General features: G+C 39.3%; 2 protein-coding genes across 4 annotated transcripts; one reads left to right on the forward strand and one right to left on the reverse strand.

Moving 5' to 3' along the window:
- Positions 1-3,877: 3,877 nt before the first annotated feature.
- On the reverse strand, positions 3,878-6,007 carry ptgr2 (prostaglandin reductase 2). The gene is made up of 8 exons (XM_049597205.1): positions 5,917-6,007; positions 5,689-5,807; positions 5,340-5,531; positions 5,057-5,227; positions 4,545-4,754; positions 4,252-4,461; positions 4,087-4,126; positions 3,878-3,992 (listed from the first exon to the last, which is right to left on the reverse strand). Exons 1-8 carry the CDS (start codon positions 5,951-5,953, stop codon positions 3,928-3,930), a joined length of 1,044 nt encoding a protein of 347 aa, XP_049453162.1. The 5' UTR covers positions 5,954-6,007; the 3' UTR covers positions 3,878-3,927.
- A 2,071-nt stretch (positions 6,008-8,078) lies between these two features.
- LOC125901460 (prostaglandin reductase 2-like) lies at positions 8,079-16,616 on the forward strand. Of its 3 annotated transcripts, XM_049597203.1 has the most exons (10): positions 8,079-8,166; positions 8,255-8,387; positions 8,497-8,615; positions 8,773-8,964; positions 9,077-9,247; positions 9,558-9,738; positions 14,455-14,483; positions 14,567-14,776; positions 14,905-14,944; positions 15,040-16,616. In XM_049597203.1, the coding sequence occupies exons 2-10, from the start codon at positions 8,351-8,353 to the stop codon at positions 15,102-15,104; spliced, it is 1,044 nt and encodes a 347-aa protein (XP_049453160.1). In that variant the 5' UTR covers positions 8,079-8,166; positions 8,255-8,350; the 3' UTR covers positions 15,105-16,616. The 3 variants fall into 3 exon arrangements, with proteins under 3 accessions (XP_049453160.1, XP_049453161.1, XP_049453159.1); XM_049597204.1 differs by lacking the exons at positions 14,455-14,483; positions 14,567-14,776; positions 14,905-14,944; positions 15,040-16,616 and adding exons at positions 9,938-10,147; positions 10,279-10,318; positions 10,414-10,727 and having other exon boundaries at positions 8,089-8,387; positions 9,558-9,767; XM_049597202.1 differs by lacking the exons at positions 8,079-8,166; positions 8,255-8,387; positions 8,497-8,615; ... (1 more) ...; positions 9,077-9,247; positions 9,558-9,738 and adding exons at positions 11,790-12,087; positions 12,197-12,315; positions 12,581-12,772; positions 12,856-13,026 and having other exon boundaries at positions 14,274-14,483.
- The last annotated feature ends 196 nt before the right edge of the window (positions 16,617-16,812 follow it).

The following is a 16,812-nucleotide window of genomic DNA, read 5'->3' on the forward strand; positions in this document are numbered from 1 at the left end:
GAAAGAATCTTACTATTTTTTGTACTATTAATTATTTTATTGGGCAAATTCCATATTCACTAAAAGAGATGGGTGTACTCCAAACTGCTTTTTTGTTTTTTATTTATTTAAATAAATCAATTTTTTATTCATTAATGTAGTTTTCTCCCTGTATGTATATATAAGTACCTCTTGTATGGACAGTTTTGTGTGTACAATATGTTAATGTACCTTTCTTTCTTAAATTAAGAAAAAAGTAAAATAAAAAAAATTGTAATAATATACAAACAGCCTAATAAATAAATATATATCAATACCTCGCATCCGTTTTTAGAAAGTGTCAGATTATTAGCTAACAATAACACATTAACTTGACAGATGTTATATTGCGCATGCGCTAAATGCAACAGGTCCCTGCTAAATGTTAAAAAATAATTTAAAGATATGTCGACCGTGAGTGCTACACGGCACTGTCTCTTGCGAACTGTTTTATCAAATATGTGTATAAAATAGTTACAGAATCAAATATGTGACGCTAACTGACTCAGAGCTAAAGAAGATCGTTCCAACTGTCTAACGGGATTCAAGCGAAGACGGAAGTTGGTGACAGGGAACCCTCTCGCTCTGCGCTGAACACACAACATCACTAATGAAACAGCTGGAGACAACATACTTCAACGTTAGATAATAATCTGACTCTTTTAAAAAAAAAAAAAGCCCTAAATGCTAATGTGAGGTATTTATTCAGTTACTCTCAGTTACTTCAGGTATTTTTTCATTTATTAAAAAAACAAAACAAAGGTACATCGTTATTGCCATCATACATGGTTCATATGAAATGGTTCATATGAAATTCAGTCTTAAAAATGTCTCTTATTGTGGTGCTATGTTGTTGTGGTTCTTGATAGAAAAGTCCAAAATCAGGTTTGAATTGTGCCCATCTCTTTTTGTGAATATGGATTTTTTCCAATTACAGGATTAATTGTAAAAAAAAACAAAACAAAACAAAACAAAAAAAATACATATATATATCTTTTCCATCCTTTAAGTGAACTGGTTGTCCAGTTTTAAATTTAAGTTTGAAAGTTCAACAGTATCTTCCCAGTGTTCTGGGGTTTACTGTCATGTCTGTTGATCCACTGGGCAGCTACAGCAAATCAGAAACCTATTTTATTAATCCAGCTCATCCATCAACATAAAAAAACCGACTTGATATCTCAAAATAATGAGAAGCTTTCTCGAAATATTGACTTCATAACAAGAAAAGATAGTCTACTAAGCCTTTTTTTTATACTGTAAGTCATTTTCTTGATTCTGAGGTACTAAGTCATCATCTGGAAATGCTGAGTCATTATTTTTAAGAAATTTCTCATCATTTTCAATTACTAAGTTATGATTTCAAGAACCTTCCATCGTATACTGTGTCTAATTCAGTCCTTTCCACTCAGTAACAGCAGGTACCTGGATTCCACAAGAACAAACTGATCTAAATAAAATAAAAATAGGGTGAAGAGCACATTTATCAAGTCTTTTAATAGCAGCAATGTTCTAACAGAGATCCCAGTATGTTTTTAAACCATCCTCCAAATTATGCATGGAGCTGTTTCTTTTTTTAAATTATTATTATTATATTTGCAGAAAAAGCACCAAAACCATACTTTGATGAGATAGTTTTAATAGGTTTTTAATGCTCACTGTCTCTGCATCCCCCCCTGCGAGTATATGAATGAAAAGATGATGATTTTACACCAGCCACATATTTTTCTTGTGACAACTGAAATTAGAGCCAACCATAATTTTATTTTATTAATGGTTTATAGTGCTGTGGAATAAAATGTTCATTACAGTAAGTCATGTATGTTTGAGTTTGTGTTCACATCATTGTCACAGGAGGTTACAGAAGGGAGTGAACAAGAATATGGAGCACAAGAGCAGAAAAAAATGGCCCTGTTTTTATGAATTAAAAAAATTATCTCTAAAAAATTATGGGAAAACTTGTGATATAAAAATTCTGTGAAGTTTTCATGACAAAAAATGACGCTACTGTTTTTCTGAATTAACGAGATTATTATCTCAGAACTCTAAAAGATTTTATGCAAAAATAAATAATAATAAAATAAATTTAAATTAAATTAGACTAAATTAAATTAAGTTAAAAATTAATTAAATCAAATTCATTCATTCATTCATCTTCTAACCGCTTCATCCTCTTGAGGGTCGCGGGGGGGCTGGAGCCTATCCCAGCTGACATCGGGCGAGAGGCAGGGTACACCCTGGACAGGTCGCCAGACTATCGCAGGGCTGACACATAGAGACAAACAACCATTCACGCTCACATTCACACCTACGGACAATTTAGAGTTACCAATTAACCATGTCTTTGGACTGTGGGAGGAAGCCGGAGTGCCCGGAGAGAACCCACACTGACACGGGGAGAACATGCAAACTCCGCACAGAAGTGCTCCCACGCCCGGGATCGAACCGGCAACCCTCTTGCTGTGAGGCGAGAGTGCTAACCACCACACCACCGTGCCGCCCTTAAATCAAATTAGATTAAATTGAATTGAATAAAATTAAATAAAATTAAAAATGACAAGATTATCTCAGTATTCTGAAAAAAAGTTTTAATGGAAAAAAAAAATCTGCTTTTGATTTTCAGAATCAACAAGATCATTATCCCAGAATTCTAAGAAATTTTTTTATTTAAAAAATTCTGCTTTTTCTTTTGTTTTTTGTACATAATGAGATGATTATCTCAGCCATTATACAATATTATTGAGGTTTTCAAGGTGTTGTGATGTGCTGTGTATTGCGGTAGTATATATTACAATATATACTGCGATTGATTAACATTTTTTTTTGGACTTCAAAATTATGTCCCCCAAAGGAAAACTATGTCAGCATCTGTTGTGTCTAATAAGATAAAGTTTCCGTCTGTTCATCACTCAGTCATTTTTACTGCAGCAGTATGTATCTAGTGGACTGGAAAGACAACTGATGGTATTATTCTAATGGGCTACCTGAAGTAGAAGTTTCGTAGGTTATGTTTTTTATTTAATTAATTGATGTTGTTTTCTGATTTACTTTGAAACTCACACTTCACTTCCTGCCCCTGCGTGTTTTCCCTCCTCACCTGTGTCTGATTGTCTGTCCCGCCCTGATTAGCCTCACCTGTGTCTCGTTATCCTTCCCCTCACCACAGTATTTAGTGTGTCTTGTTTTCTCTCAGTGCCAGTTTGTCTCAGCTCCTTGTGTGTCTAGTCTTACAGCCTTTTGTTTCCCAGTGTCCTTTTCTTGGTGTTTTGAAGTCAGCCTGTTGATTGACTCAACCTCTGCTTCATCCCCATTGGACTTGTTTGCCCTTATTGATTGCGCTTCTGTGTACCAAACCTACCTTTTGACCAGTAAAGGCTGTTACTTTACCTAAACTGTCTCCAGAGTCATGTTTGAGTTCTCTCACCTGGTTCAACCATTGTTGCACTACCAAGTGTTTGATATTTTATTGGTAATATTAATCATTATCATTTAATAGTGAAATAGAGGGTCCATCAAATTCCTCTTTTCTACACTGAAAGACTTTAAAACCATGACGCTCTGTTACAGTTTATAAGTCAGTTAATATCATGAGGCAGAACTGTAATATTCTATGTTTATTAAACTGCTGCACCAATTTTCAGAAATCTCCAAAAGAATTAAAATTCAAGACTTATTGGACTTTCAAACACATTTTACATTTCATTTTATTCTTCTAAAGAACACAGTTTCACAGAACATCGTGTGACTTTCCACTCATGGTTCATCAACAGGCATCAGCTAACTGATGCAATATTTTCCCCAGAGTTCAATAAGTTAGTGTACATAACAGTGACGGAGCTCGTACACAGGCAGGCAGCTGTAGGTTAATTCCCCGAGGCCTCTGTCTGGTGAGAGCAGCTCCAGTGATTCTCCTCACTCTGATATCTTTACAACTTGCTTGCCAACGTTGCCGCCTTTCATCATAGAGCAAAATGCATCTGCAAGAAAATGAAAAGAATCATTCAACTTCTGCCAAGTTAATAGAAAAGTCACACAATAACGAACAAAATGGAGGAATTAACACCCACATACCTCCCATCTTTTCAATGCCGTTCACTACAGTTTCCAGCACCTGCAGAGTGAAAGCAAAATCAACTATGTGAACAGACAGACGGAGGAGAGGCGTTCATTCTGCAAACAAACAAGGACACACACACACACACAGTCGACCACACGTCGTCATTATTTCCTCCTTACCTTGACGTGGCCTGATCTAACTCCCTGGCTGAGCTCATACAGGGAAGGGTCTATTTTGTCCATGTAGCTAAGTGCCATGAATTCCTCGCGGGTGATGTTCTTCTTCTGCAGGGTTTCCTGTGTCTTCTCGCTCAGGGGCGGAGGATACGTCACGTCCTTGTTGTACTGTGAGATCTGCCCACACAGGATCACATGGCTGTCCTTGTTCATCTGGAGGTAAGAAGAAGGTCAGAGGTCAGTGTGTGAGACAAGACACAAAACACTCACTGATGAAGACACAACTCAGGCAGTACCTGTGTGATGACAGCATCACTGATGTCACCTCCCACATTGTCAAAGTAAACATCTATCCCATCAGGGCAGCACTCCTTCAGCTTTGCAGAGACGTCCTCTGTGCGGTAGTTGATGGCTGCAGAGAAGCCCAGGTCGTCCACTAAAGCTTTGCACTTCTCATCAGAGCCACAAATCCCAACCACTCTCACACAACCTTCCAGCCGGCCAATCTGGAAACACAGAGGTGACATGATACAATCAGGATGCAATCTGATCTCTGTTTATGTTAGCATCTGTGGTCGGCTGGATTACATCTGCTACTCTGAGTGTGGTTTCTGAAATATAATTCCCATCAATCATCTTACCTAAATCTTTCTTACATTTAAATCCACTAAAAATCACAAATATTCTAACTCAATCAAGAAAACTTTACAGGTGTGTCCGTGTTTTTCACCACGATCTCAGACAGTGACAGCTGTATATATGACACTGAAGCCCAAGGGGACCTGAATCTGGACTGTGCTGTATTTACCTGTCCAGCCATGGATCCACAGGCCCCAGCTGCGCCGCTCACCACCATGGTCTGATTGGCCCCTTCGCTCACATGACCCTTCTCCCTGATGCCCAACAGTGCAGCGAGCCCTGTCATACCAACTGCACCCAAATAGTAGGACAAGTGTCCGTCAACCAACTCTGCTTCAACCTGCAACAGACAGAAAATAACATCACATTTAGTATTAACTGATGCCAGAGAACTTTTAGTGCATTTTAAAATCATTAAATGAACTATGATGACACACAGAAATATATCTTACCTTCTGTAAGTCACTTTCTTTTAAAACAGCATGGGTCTGCCAAGGACAGTTGAATGCAACCACCACATCTCCCTCACTGTAAGTGCTGCAGCGGCTGGACTGAACCACACCGACACCTCCACCATCCGCACACTCAGACAGCTGCCATGGAGTCATTTCCTCAAAACCAGTCTCTTCATTCATTCTGCACCGCTGAGAATTGAAAATGGGGAGATGAATAGCTGACAGTAACAAGAAGAAGCTTGAGTCCTTGTTTCTTCCCTGAAAACCTTTTGTTTGTATCATTTAAATACACCAGACAGTCCTGAACTTTAATATGCATGCACAAATATAATAACTTGTTTCCTACCATGTAAGGGTCGACTGAGAGGTAAAGTGTCCGGACAAGGACCTCTCCATCCTTCAGGTCAGTTGCCAAAGTCACCTCCTCCACACAGAAATTTTCAGGAACTGGCACCCCAGCTTTACCTTAATGTACAAATAAGTGTTTGAGTAACGTTTGCCACATGGAGAGAATAATGCTGTAAAACACGACACAAGAAAATTAATATATTATATATTATGAAAGGTTTCCTACCTGGTCTTGAGTTGAGAACGACTCTCTTCACCTGCATCCTTGTAAAGTAGTGTTAGCCTTGATATCTGAGCGAAGACGTACCTGAATGAATGACCACACCTGGCAATGAGCATCCGCTTTTATACCTGCTACAGTCACAGTGTTAAAATATGCGAGCACCACGAGAAAACGGCCAGCTGACAACAAAACCAGCCCTAAATCAAATATGTGTTGATAACTGACAGGTTGCTGATGTTGTTTGTAGGCTAACAAGAAGTCAGCAGATAACGTCAGATATGAGATGATAACAGACCCCCAGCTTAAGAAGATTGGTACAACTTATTTATGCAGCCTGTGGTCAAACTATCTAACAGGATTTAAGCTAAAACAGGAGTTGGTAACAGGGAAACTTCTCAGTTTGGGCAAAATAAGACTGTGGGTCAAGTTCAATCTTTGCTACAATTTCAAGGTCAAACAACGTTTCCTTGAAATTGGGTGCATTTTCTGTTGTTTGGTGGGTGTGTCAGAGGTGTACCCAATCAGCTACAGCATTAATATTGCAATGTCAATGTATGTTTCCAATACCAGTAAAGCCCCTTTGAACTGAACTGAATCAAACCCCACCGTGTTAAAAGGAAGTGTGCCTGCGGGTGTTCACCCCACCCCTGTTATCTGTTTAAATAAACGCTTAGCTACGTTTTGTTGGGGCTGAATGTAGCAGTTGTCTGTTGACTTTCTGTTGGCCTGCAAACAACAACAGGAACCTGATTGTTATCAACGCATATTGGATTTAGAGCAGCTTCTGCAGTCAGTTAGTCTATATCTCTCTCTAGATATCTTTTCAAACAATTTTTCAAGAGTGGTAAAATTAAGAAAGTTGAATCCACCAGAGTCATGAGTATTTATAACAGACTTTTTCACATAATGAGTTTTGTTTTTCTGTTAGAGAAAATTCTGTAAATTCTGTTACATATTGACAAACGGAGAAACTGCTGCATATGTGAGTCCACATAATCCCGCTTTAGTGACACAGTCTTTTTAGGACGAGTCTCTTTGTTACCACTGGTTATGCTTTTTTCTTGATTAATCAATAAGGCCCAAGTTTTTGGAGAATCTTGCTTCTTAATTTCTCATGATTGTAATCCCCAAATAAGTAACCTTTGTTTGCAATGAATACTTATTTCAATGTGCTATTTTTAGTATGACTGGTAAGAAGTTGAGTACAAAGAATGAATAAATATGAGAAGGCCCTGTTTTAAATCAAACCTCAGGGATGTACCATTTTTCAATCTGATGGAGCTATTACCATTGTGGTGCATTGTTTTTACGGCTTTCATTACTAAGTGAATCCAGTACATGTTAAATATGCAATTATTGAGGCAAAATTTTTGTTTAGTAAAAAAACAGGTTGCCAGTTATCAATAAAAAGAAGATCTGTCTGCTGTAGCTGCCTTGAGGGCTAAATGGCACCTGTGTTTTGAAAGTAATGAGGTGGGAAAACTTTTTTTTTAAATGTATTTTTGTCCATCCATCCATCCATTTTTATCCGCTTATCCGGTGCTAAGCAAAGCACCCCAGACGCCCCTCTCCCCAGCAACACTCTTCAGCTCCTCCTGGAAGACCCCGAGGCTTTCCCAGGCCAGATGAGATATGTAATCCCTCCAGTGTGCTCTGGGTCTGCCCTGGGGCCTCCTACCAGTGGGCCATGCCCATGCTCATGAGGCATCCTGATCAGATTTTCATATATATCATTATTTTTTTGAACAAGTTATTTAGTAAATGGGAAAAATCCATTTTCACAAAATAAGATGGGCATGCTTTAAATTGGATTTTGGACTTTTCTATCAAGAACTATAACAATATGGCACAATGAGAGGCATTAAGAATAAAAAAAGGCAATTAAAACTAAATATGTGTTTAAAAAACATGAACTAATGATATAGGCTATTACTCAAGATTTGTATTAGGCTACTGTTGTTGTTTTGTTTTGTTGTTTTTTTTTAATAATTCTGTTTTCTCTCTTGTACCCCTGGTATGGGCAGTTAAACATTCACATAATATTAATGTAATCAAAATCTAGCTAGATAAATAAATAAATCCCTCTCATTAGCAGATAATTAGCTAATGATTAGCTATACATTATTTTGACAGATGACATACCGCGCATGCGCTAAATGTAACGGCTGCCTGGTAACTGTTAAGATACAGTAGATGTTAATCGACCGAGTTAGAGACAGGTACACCTCTCGCTTTTTGCTGCCTACAAACAACGTAAGGAACCTGTCCGTTATCAACTTATGTTTGATTTAGAGCAGGTTTTCACCTGTTGCTGACTCTTTTTAACACTGTGACTGTAAAGCCTGATTTAACAGGTAGCTGACGCTCGTTGCCAGGTGTGGTCATTCATTCAGGTACGTCTTCGCTTAGTTATCAGAGCTAACGTTATTTTTCAAGGATGCAGGTGAAGAGAGTCGTCCTCAACTCAAGACCAGGTAGGAAACCTTTCATAATGTAAAATATATTAATTTTCTTGTGTCGTGTTTTACAGCATTATTCTCTCCATGTGGCTAACGTTACTCAAACACTTATTTTTACATTAAGGTAAAGCTGGGGTGCCAGTTCCTGAAAATTTCCGTGTGGAGGAAGCGACTTTGGCAACTGACCTGAAGGATGGAGAGGTCCTTGTCCGGACACTTTACCTCTCAGTCGACCCTTACATGGTAGGAAACAAGTTATTATATTTGTGCATGCATATTAAAGTTCAGGACTGTCTGGTGTATTTAAATGATACAAACAAAAGGTTTTCAGGGAAGAAACAAGGACTCAAGCTTCTTCTTGTTACTGTCAGCTATTCATCTCCCTGTTTTTGCTTCTCAGCGGTGCAGAATGAATGAAGAGACTGGTTTTAAGGAAATAAGCCCATGGCAGCTGTCTGAGTGTGCGGATGGTGGGGCCGTCGGTGTGGTTCAGTCCAGCCGCTGCAGCACTTACAGTGAGGGAGATGTGGTGGTTGCATTCAACTGTCCTTGGCAGACCTATGCTGTTTTAAAAGAAAGTGACTTACAGAAGGTGAGTTATATTTCTGTGTGTCATCATAGTTCATTTGATGCCTTTAAAATGTACTTAAAGTTCTCTGGCATCGGTTAATACTAAATGTGATGTTATTTTCTGTCTGTTGCAGGTTGAAGCAGAGTTGGTTGACGGACACTTGTCCTACTATTTGGGTGCAGTTGGTATGACAGGCATCGCTGCACTGTTGGGCATCAGGGAGAAGGGTCATGTGAGCGAAGGGGCCAATCAGACCATGGTGGTGAGCGGCGCAGCTGGGGCCTGTGGATCCATGGCTGGACAGGTAAATACAGCACAGTTCAGATTCAGGTCCCCTTGGGCTTCAGTGTCATATAGCTGTCTGAGATACTGGTGAAAAACACAGAAACAGCTGTAAAATTGTCGACATGTTTACTCTCTTGTATCCTGAGTTAGAATATTTGTGATTTTTAGTGGATTTAAATGTAAGAAAGATTTAGGCAAGATGATTGATGGGAATTATATTTCAGAAACCACACTCAGAGTAGCAGATGTAATCCAGCCGACCACAGATGCTAACATAAACAGAGATCAGATTGCATCCTGATTGTATCATGTCACCTCTGTGTTTCCAGATTGCCCGGCTGGAAGGTTGTGTGAGAGTGGTTGGGATTTGTGGCTCTGATGAGAAGTGCAAAGCTTTAGTGGACGACCTGGGCTTCTCTGCAGCCATCAACTACCGCACAGAGGACGTCTCTGCAAAGCTGAAGGAGTGCTGCCCTGATGGGATAGATGTTTACTTTGACAATGTGGGAGGTGACATCAGTGATGCTGTCATCACACAGGTACTGCCTGAGTTGTGTCTTGTGGTTTTTCGTTCTCAAATTGTACCGCAGACATTTACAGAAGTAGAAGTGGTGGCTGTGGATTCTGAAGTGTTTCCTCCTGATCTTCATCAGTGAGTGTTTTGCGTCTTGTCTCACACACTGACCTCTGACCTTCTTCTTACCTCCAGATGAACAAGGACAGCCATGTGATCCTGTGTGGGCAGATCTCACAGTACAACAAGGACGTGACGTATCCTCCGCCCCTGAGCGAGAAGACACAGGAAACCCTGCAGAAGAAGAACATCACCCGCGAGGAATTCACAGCACTTACCTACATGGACAAAATAGACCCTTCCCTGTATGAGCTCAGCCAGGGAGTTAGATCAGGCCACGTCAAGGTAAGGAGGAAATGGTGACGACGTGTGGTCAACTGTGTGTGTGTGTGTGTGTGTGTCCTTGTTTGTTTGCAGAATGAACGCCTCTCCTCCGTCTGTCTGTTCACATAGTTGATTTTGCTTTCACTCTGCAGGTGCTGGAAACTGTAGTGAACGGCATTGAAAAGATGGGAGGTATGTGGGTGTTAATTCCTCCATTTTGTTCTTTTATTGTGTGACTTTTCTATTAACTTGGCGGAAGTTGAATGATTCTTTTCATTTTCTTGCAGATGCATTTTGCTCTATGATGAAAGGCGGCAACGTTGGCAAGCAAGTTGTAAAGATATCAGAGTGAGGAGAATCACTGGAGCTGTCTCACCAGACAGAGGCCTCGGGGAATTAACCTACAGCTGCCTGGCTGTATACGAGCTCCGTCACTATATGTAACTTATTAAGCTCTGGGGAAAATATTGCATCAGTTAGCTGATGCCTGTTGATGAACCATTAGTGGAAAGTCACGCAATGTCCTGTGAAACTGTGTTCTTTAGAAGAATAAAATGAAATGTAAAATTTTCATACTTTTTAAAAGACTTTGGAAATTGGTGCAGCAGTTTAATAAAAGTAGAAAATTGCAATTCTGCCTCATGATATTTACTGACTTCTTAATTGTAAAAGAGTGTCGTGGTTTTAAAGTCTTCCAGTGTAGAAAAGAGGAATTTGATGGACCCTCTATTCCACCTTTGGACACCTTGACTTCCTGATGACCTCTCACTTTTTCACCTGCAAGAAAGACAAACACACTCCAGTTCTATGGACAACAAGTAGGACTGGTGATTAGCAGCAGTAAAACCAAAGTCATGCTCATCAACATCAATAAACTGCATAACTGACTTACTGTAGCTGCCTGAAGGACTCAATGACACCTTTCCCCTTTAATTTTACCCCTCGCATGAACAGTTCTTGTGTACATAATGTTAATGTATCTTTGTTTCTTACAATAAAATAAAATAAAATAGTCACAGTTTTTTCAAACATGAAAGTAGCAAATAATATAGTCATACAGTGGTAAACAGACATTAAAAAACAGGATTCTAAAAGAAGCATGAATACTGAAAACAACATATAATGATTTGATTTACATGTCCAGAAAGGAGTGGGAGGAAGTACAAACTTATTTATTCTCACCCCTCTTCTCTATATATTAATAATAGTCAATTATGTAGCCCCACATCGCTATAAAGCTGTACAATAATTAATTCTCTTAGACCTATTCTAATATATTAAAATAATTACCAATAATATTTGTCTTACAGCAAGACATAAATACTTACAAAAATACTTGGAAAATAAAAAAAATTAAATAAACTAATATAAATGAATAAATACATCTCATTAGCAAGTGTCAGATCATTGGCTAACGGTTAGCTAACATTAGTTTGACAGATGTCATAGTGCGCATGCGCCAAATGTAACGGCTGCCTGCTAAACGTTTAAAAACATAATAATTAAAGACATATTCGTCCTTAGGTGTTACACTAGGCTGTCTCTATCTACCTCTTTCATTAAATATGTCTTTAAAAATTAGATACGGAATTAAATATGAGATGCTAAGTGACTCAGAGCTGCCTGACGGGATTTAAGCGAAGGCGGAAGTTGGTGACAGATAACCCTCTCGAGCTGCGCTAAGTGGCACTGTGGTCTGTTGATTTTCTTTGCTAGCTTACAGTCAATAAAAGTAACCTATCTGTGGTAATGTAAAGACAACATTTAGAGCAGGTTTTGTCGTGAGTCGGACATTTTCTCGTGTTGCGCTCACCTTTGAAGACTTCTAGCACTGTGACCTAAAAGCTGACGCTCGTTGCCAGGTCTGGTTATTTATTCAGGTACGTCTTAGCTCAGATATCAAGGCGAACGTTACTTTTCAAGGATGCAGGTGCAGAGAGTCGTTCTCAACTCAAGACCAGGTGCGAAACTCTTAACAACAAATGATAACGTATATTCCTGTGTCCAGTGTTACAACAGCACTGTTCCTGTGTGGCTAACGTTACTCAAACTATGTATTTGTACATAAAGGTACAAACGGAGTGCCAGTTCCTGAAAATTTCCGTGTGGAAGAAACAACTTTGACACCTGACCTGAAAGATGGAGAGGTCCTTGTTCGGACACTTTACCTCTCAGTCGACCCTTACATGGTAGGATACAGTCAGAGTGGACACCCACGTTAAGTTACTGTATATACATATGCATATTAAGATTCTAGAGTGTCTGGTGTATTTCAATGTAAGAAAAGAAAAGGTTTTTTCAGTGAAGAAACAAGGACTCAAGCTTCCTCTTCGTGCTGTTATGTCACATTCACCTAGTCTAGATGTTACTATAGGCAAAAGTCAGGTATAAAACTACATGCCAAGCTTCCCCATCTCCATTCCTCCTACTCATCTGTCTGTTTTTGCTTCTCAGCGGTGCAGAATGAATGAAGACACTGGTGTTGATTATGCAGCCCCATGGCAGCTGTCTGAGAGTGTGGACGGTGGAGGTGTCGGCGTGGTTCAGTCCAGTCGCTGCAGCACTTACAGTGAGGGAGATGTGGTCACTTCATTCAACTGGCCTTGGCAGACGCATGCTGTTATGAAAGGAAGTGTCCTACAGAAGGTGAGGTATATTGTTGGGCATGCACTAAAATTTCTTTGACATCAGTTAATACTAAATGTGATGTTACTTTCTGTCTGTTGCAGGTTGATTCACGGTTGGTTGACGGACACTTGTCCTACTTTTTGGGTGCAGTTGGTCTGACAGGTCTCACTGCACTGTTGGGCATCAGGGAGAAGGGTCATGTGACCAAAGGGGCCAATCAGACCATGGTGGTGAGCGGCGCTGCTGGGGCCTGTGGATCTATAGCTGGACAGGTAAATACTGCACATTTCAGATTTGAGTCCAATTTGGTTTCAATGTCATATATACAGCTGTAGCTTCTGATATACTGGCAAAAAGCAGTTGGAGCGAGTTAAAATATTTGTGATTTTATTAGGTTTAAAGGAGCAGTGCGTAGGTTTTAGTGGCATCTAGTGGTAAGGACTGCTGACTGTAACCAGCTGAAACCAACTATGTGCCAAGCGCAAACACCCAGTTAGAATTCCTTCAGTGCTGATTGTTCAGGAGGTTTTTACTGAGAGCTGATTGGTCCTCCTCCTCTGTAAAACAAACTTTTTGATTTAAACCGGTAAAAACACTAAATAAACTATCTATCCATCCATTCGAGCAAGGTACTCCTGACGTCCCTCTGCCCAGCAGCGGTTTCCAGCTCCTACTGGGGGACTCCAAAGCGTCCCAGGCCAAATGTGATATATAAGCCCTCTAACAAGTTCTGGGTCTGCCCCGGACCTCCTACCAGTTGGACATGCCCAGAAAACCTCCAACATGAGGCGCCCAGGAGGCATCCTAATGCGATGTCCAAACCACCTCAACCGGCCCCTTTCAGTGAGAAGGAACAATGGCTCTACCTCGAGCTCCTCACCATATCTTTAAGGCTGAGCCCGACCACCCTCCAGAGGAAACTCATTTCGGATGCTTTTATCCGTGATCTCAACCATTCAGTCACTACCCAAAGCTCATGACCATGGGTGAGGTTTGGGACATAGTTGGACCGGTAGGATGAAAGGTTAAAAATTAGTGTTTTTCTGACACTGCTTGTCGCAGAGGGGCTGCTAACTATGGTGGTCGATGCAAAAACACGAATGGCCTTATCTAGAGCCAGTGTTTGGTGTGTTTGTTCTGGGCTACTGTAGAAATTATGGCAATCTTTGTATACGAGGACCTGCTCCCTATGTTGATTAAAACAGCTCATTCTAAGGTAACAAAAACACACAAATTCTTATTTTCAGGTTATCATACACTAAAAAAAACATACTTATTTTATCATATTGCATTTCTGACAATATATCCCCCTCAGTCCTGCACACTGGACCTTTAAATTTAAGCAAGACAAAGGCAAGATGGTTGGTGGGAACTATATCTGCCACATTTCAAAACCCACACTCAGAGTATCAGATCTAATCTAGCCGACCACAGATGCTAACATAAACAGAGATCAGATTACAAAGAGAAGAAAGTAGCATCCTGAGTATATCATGTCAAACTGCTTCTGTGTTTCCAGATTGGCCGGATGGACGGTTGTGTGAGAGTGGTTGGGATTTGTGGTTCTGATGAGAAGTGCAAAGCTTTAGTGGACGACCTGGGCTTCTCTGCAGCCATCAACTACCGCACAGAGGACGTCTCTGCAAAGCTGAAGGAGTGCTGCCCTGATGGGATAGATGTTTACTTTGACAATGTAGGAGGTGACATCAGCGATGCTGTCATCACACAGGTACTGCCTGAGTTGTGTTTTCAACAGTGAGTGTCATGAGTCTTTTCTCACACACTGACTTCTGACCTTCCTCTTACCTCCAGATGAACAAGGACAGCCATGTGATCCTGTGTGGGCAGATCTCACAGTACAACAAGGACGTGCCTTATCCTCCGCCCCTGAGCGAGGAGATACAGGAAACCCTGCAGAAGAAGAACATCACCCGGGAGCGATTCACGGTGCTTAACTACATGCACAAAGCGGACGCTTCCCTGTATGAACTCAGCCAGGGAGTTAAATCAGGCCACGTCAAGGTAAGGAGGAAATGGTGACGACGTGTGGTCGACTGTGTGTGTGTGTCCTTGTTTGTTTGCAGAATGAACGCCTCTCCTCCGTCTGTCTCTTAACATCATTTAGTTGTAATTATGCTTTCACTCTGCAGGTGCTGGAAACTGTAGTGAACGGCATTGAAAAGATGGGAGGTATGTGGGTGTTAATTCCTCCATTTTGTTCTTTTATTGTGTGACTTTTCTATTAACTTGGCGGAAGTTGAGTGATTCTTTTCATTTTCTTGCAGATGCATTTTGCTCTATGATGAAAGGCGGAAATGTCGGCAAGCAAATTATAAAGATATCAGAGTGAGGAGAATCACTGGAGCTGCTCTCACCAGACAGAGGCCTTGTTACCTACAGCTGCCTTTTGTGTCACTGTCATCAACACTAACTTAATGAACTCTAGAATAATACTGCATCGATTAGCTGATGCCAGTTGATTATAATTATGAACCATGAGTGAAAAATCACATTGTGTTCTTTAAAATTGTAAAATCAACACCACTAACAGAGCTGTCGGACTGAAGAGAAATTGGCCAAGGACAGAAAGAAGTGGAGGGACTGTGTTGCTGCCTTATGCACCAGCTGGCCCTGGGTAATGGAGGAAGTGAGTAGGTGTAGAATTATAACTCCTTGTACCATACCAGTACCATGTGTCAGTGTAATGAATTCACTTGAGAGAAAAAAAATGCTCTGTTTTTCTGAATTAAGATTATTATCTACTTGATTCAGGGAAAAAAGCAGATTTTTTCATGGAAAAAATTTTTAAAATTCTGAGATAAGGCTTTTTAATTCTGAAAAATTTGATTCATGAAAACTCACAATTCCTCCATAACAATCTTGTTTAGACAGAATTTTTTATTTTTTTCTCAGAATTCTAACATTATGTTAATAATTCAGAAAAGCAATCTCTTGTCATGAAAACATTTCAGAAACTAACAACGAAATAAAACAGTAGATTTTTTTCCATGATAGTATTTCTCATAACTCTGAGCTAATACTCTTTTTAGTTCAGAAAAACAGGAGCAGAATTTTTTCCATTCAAATTTTTATCTGAATTGTTTCTGAAAACTTTTAAGAAAGGCTGAAATTCTTTTTTTTCATGGAAATTTCTCATAATTCAAAGATAATAATCTTGTTAATTCAGGAAAACCAGCTGATTTTTTTTTTTGAAAACAGTTCTCATTATTCTAAGAAAGGCTACTGATCGCCTTAATTCAGGAAAAACAAGAGCAGACATTTTCATGAAAACTTTCAAAATTCTTGTTAATTCAGAAAAACTATTTATATTTTCTCTATAAAAAATGGCTCTCATACTTTGATAATCTCATTATGTCAGAAAAACAAGTAGGTTTTTTTCTTGAAAAAAATCTTAGAATTCAGAGATTATTTATTTCAGAATTAAAAAGATTATAATTTTTCCACAAAAACAGTCTTAAGACAAATTTTACTTTATTCTCAGAATTCTGACATTTTGTCATTAATTTAGAAAAACTGAGCATTCTGTCTTCATGAAAACTTTTCAGAAATCTGAAATAAAACAGTAGACAGTGTTGTTTTCCATTATAACTTTTCTCATAATCCGGAGATAACAATCTTGTTAATTCAGAAAAACAAGCAGAATTTTTTTCCATTTTAAATTTTTCTCAGAATTGAGATGGTCATTTATTGAGAAAAATGAAGAAGTCTTTCTGAAAAGTTTTCAGAAAACTGAAATAAATTTTTTCCATGAAAAACTTTCTCATAATACAGAGGTAATAATCTTGTTAATTCGTAAAAACGAGCAGGTTCTTTTTTTCATATAAACTTTTCTTAGAATTCTAGGATACTAATTTTGTTAATTCAGAAAAACGGGGCAGTTTTTCCTCTCTTGTGCTCCATATTCTTGTTCACTCCCTTCTGTAACTTCCTTTGACAATGATGTGAACACAAACACAGAATCCATGACTTACTGTAATGAACATTTTATTCCACAGCACTATAAACCATTAATAAAATAAAATTGTGGTTGGCTCTAA

This window comes from Epinephelus fuscoguttatus, linkage group LG14 (assembly GCF_011397635.1).
Source record: "Epinephelus fuscoguttatus linkage group LG14, E.fuscoguttatus.final_Chr_v1".
Taxonomy (NCBI): domain Eukaryota; kingdom Metazoa; phylum Chordata; class Actinopteri; order Perciformes; family Serranidae; genus Epinephelus; species Epinephelus fuscoguttatus.

Coding starts and splice junctions, on each gene's coding strand:
- ptgr2 (XM_049597205.1), bottom strand. CDS start 5,953: ATGCAGGTGAAGAGAGTCGTTCTCAACTCAAGACCAG. Junction 5,532..5,688: donor TCTCAGTCGACCCTTACATG/GTAGGAAACAAG, acceptor TTCAATTCTCAG/CGGTGCAGAATGAATGAAGA. Junction 5,228..5,339: donor AAGAAAGTGACTTACAGAAG/GTAAGATATATT, acceptor TGTCTGTTGCAG/GTTGAAGCAGAGTTGGTTGA.
- LOC125901460 (XM_049597203.1), top strand. CDS start 8,351: ATGCAGGTGAAGAGAGTCGTCCTCAACTCAAGACCAG. Junction 8,965..9,076: donor AAGAAAGTGACTTACAGAAG/GTGAGTTATATT, acceptor TGTCTGTTGCAG/GTTGAAGCAGAGTTGGTTGA. Junction 14,484..14,566: donor GCGATGCTGTCATCACACAG/GTACTGCCTGAG, acceptor TCTTACCTCCAG/ATGAACAAGGACAGCCATGT.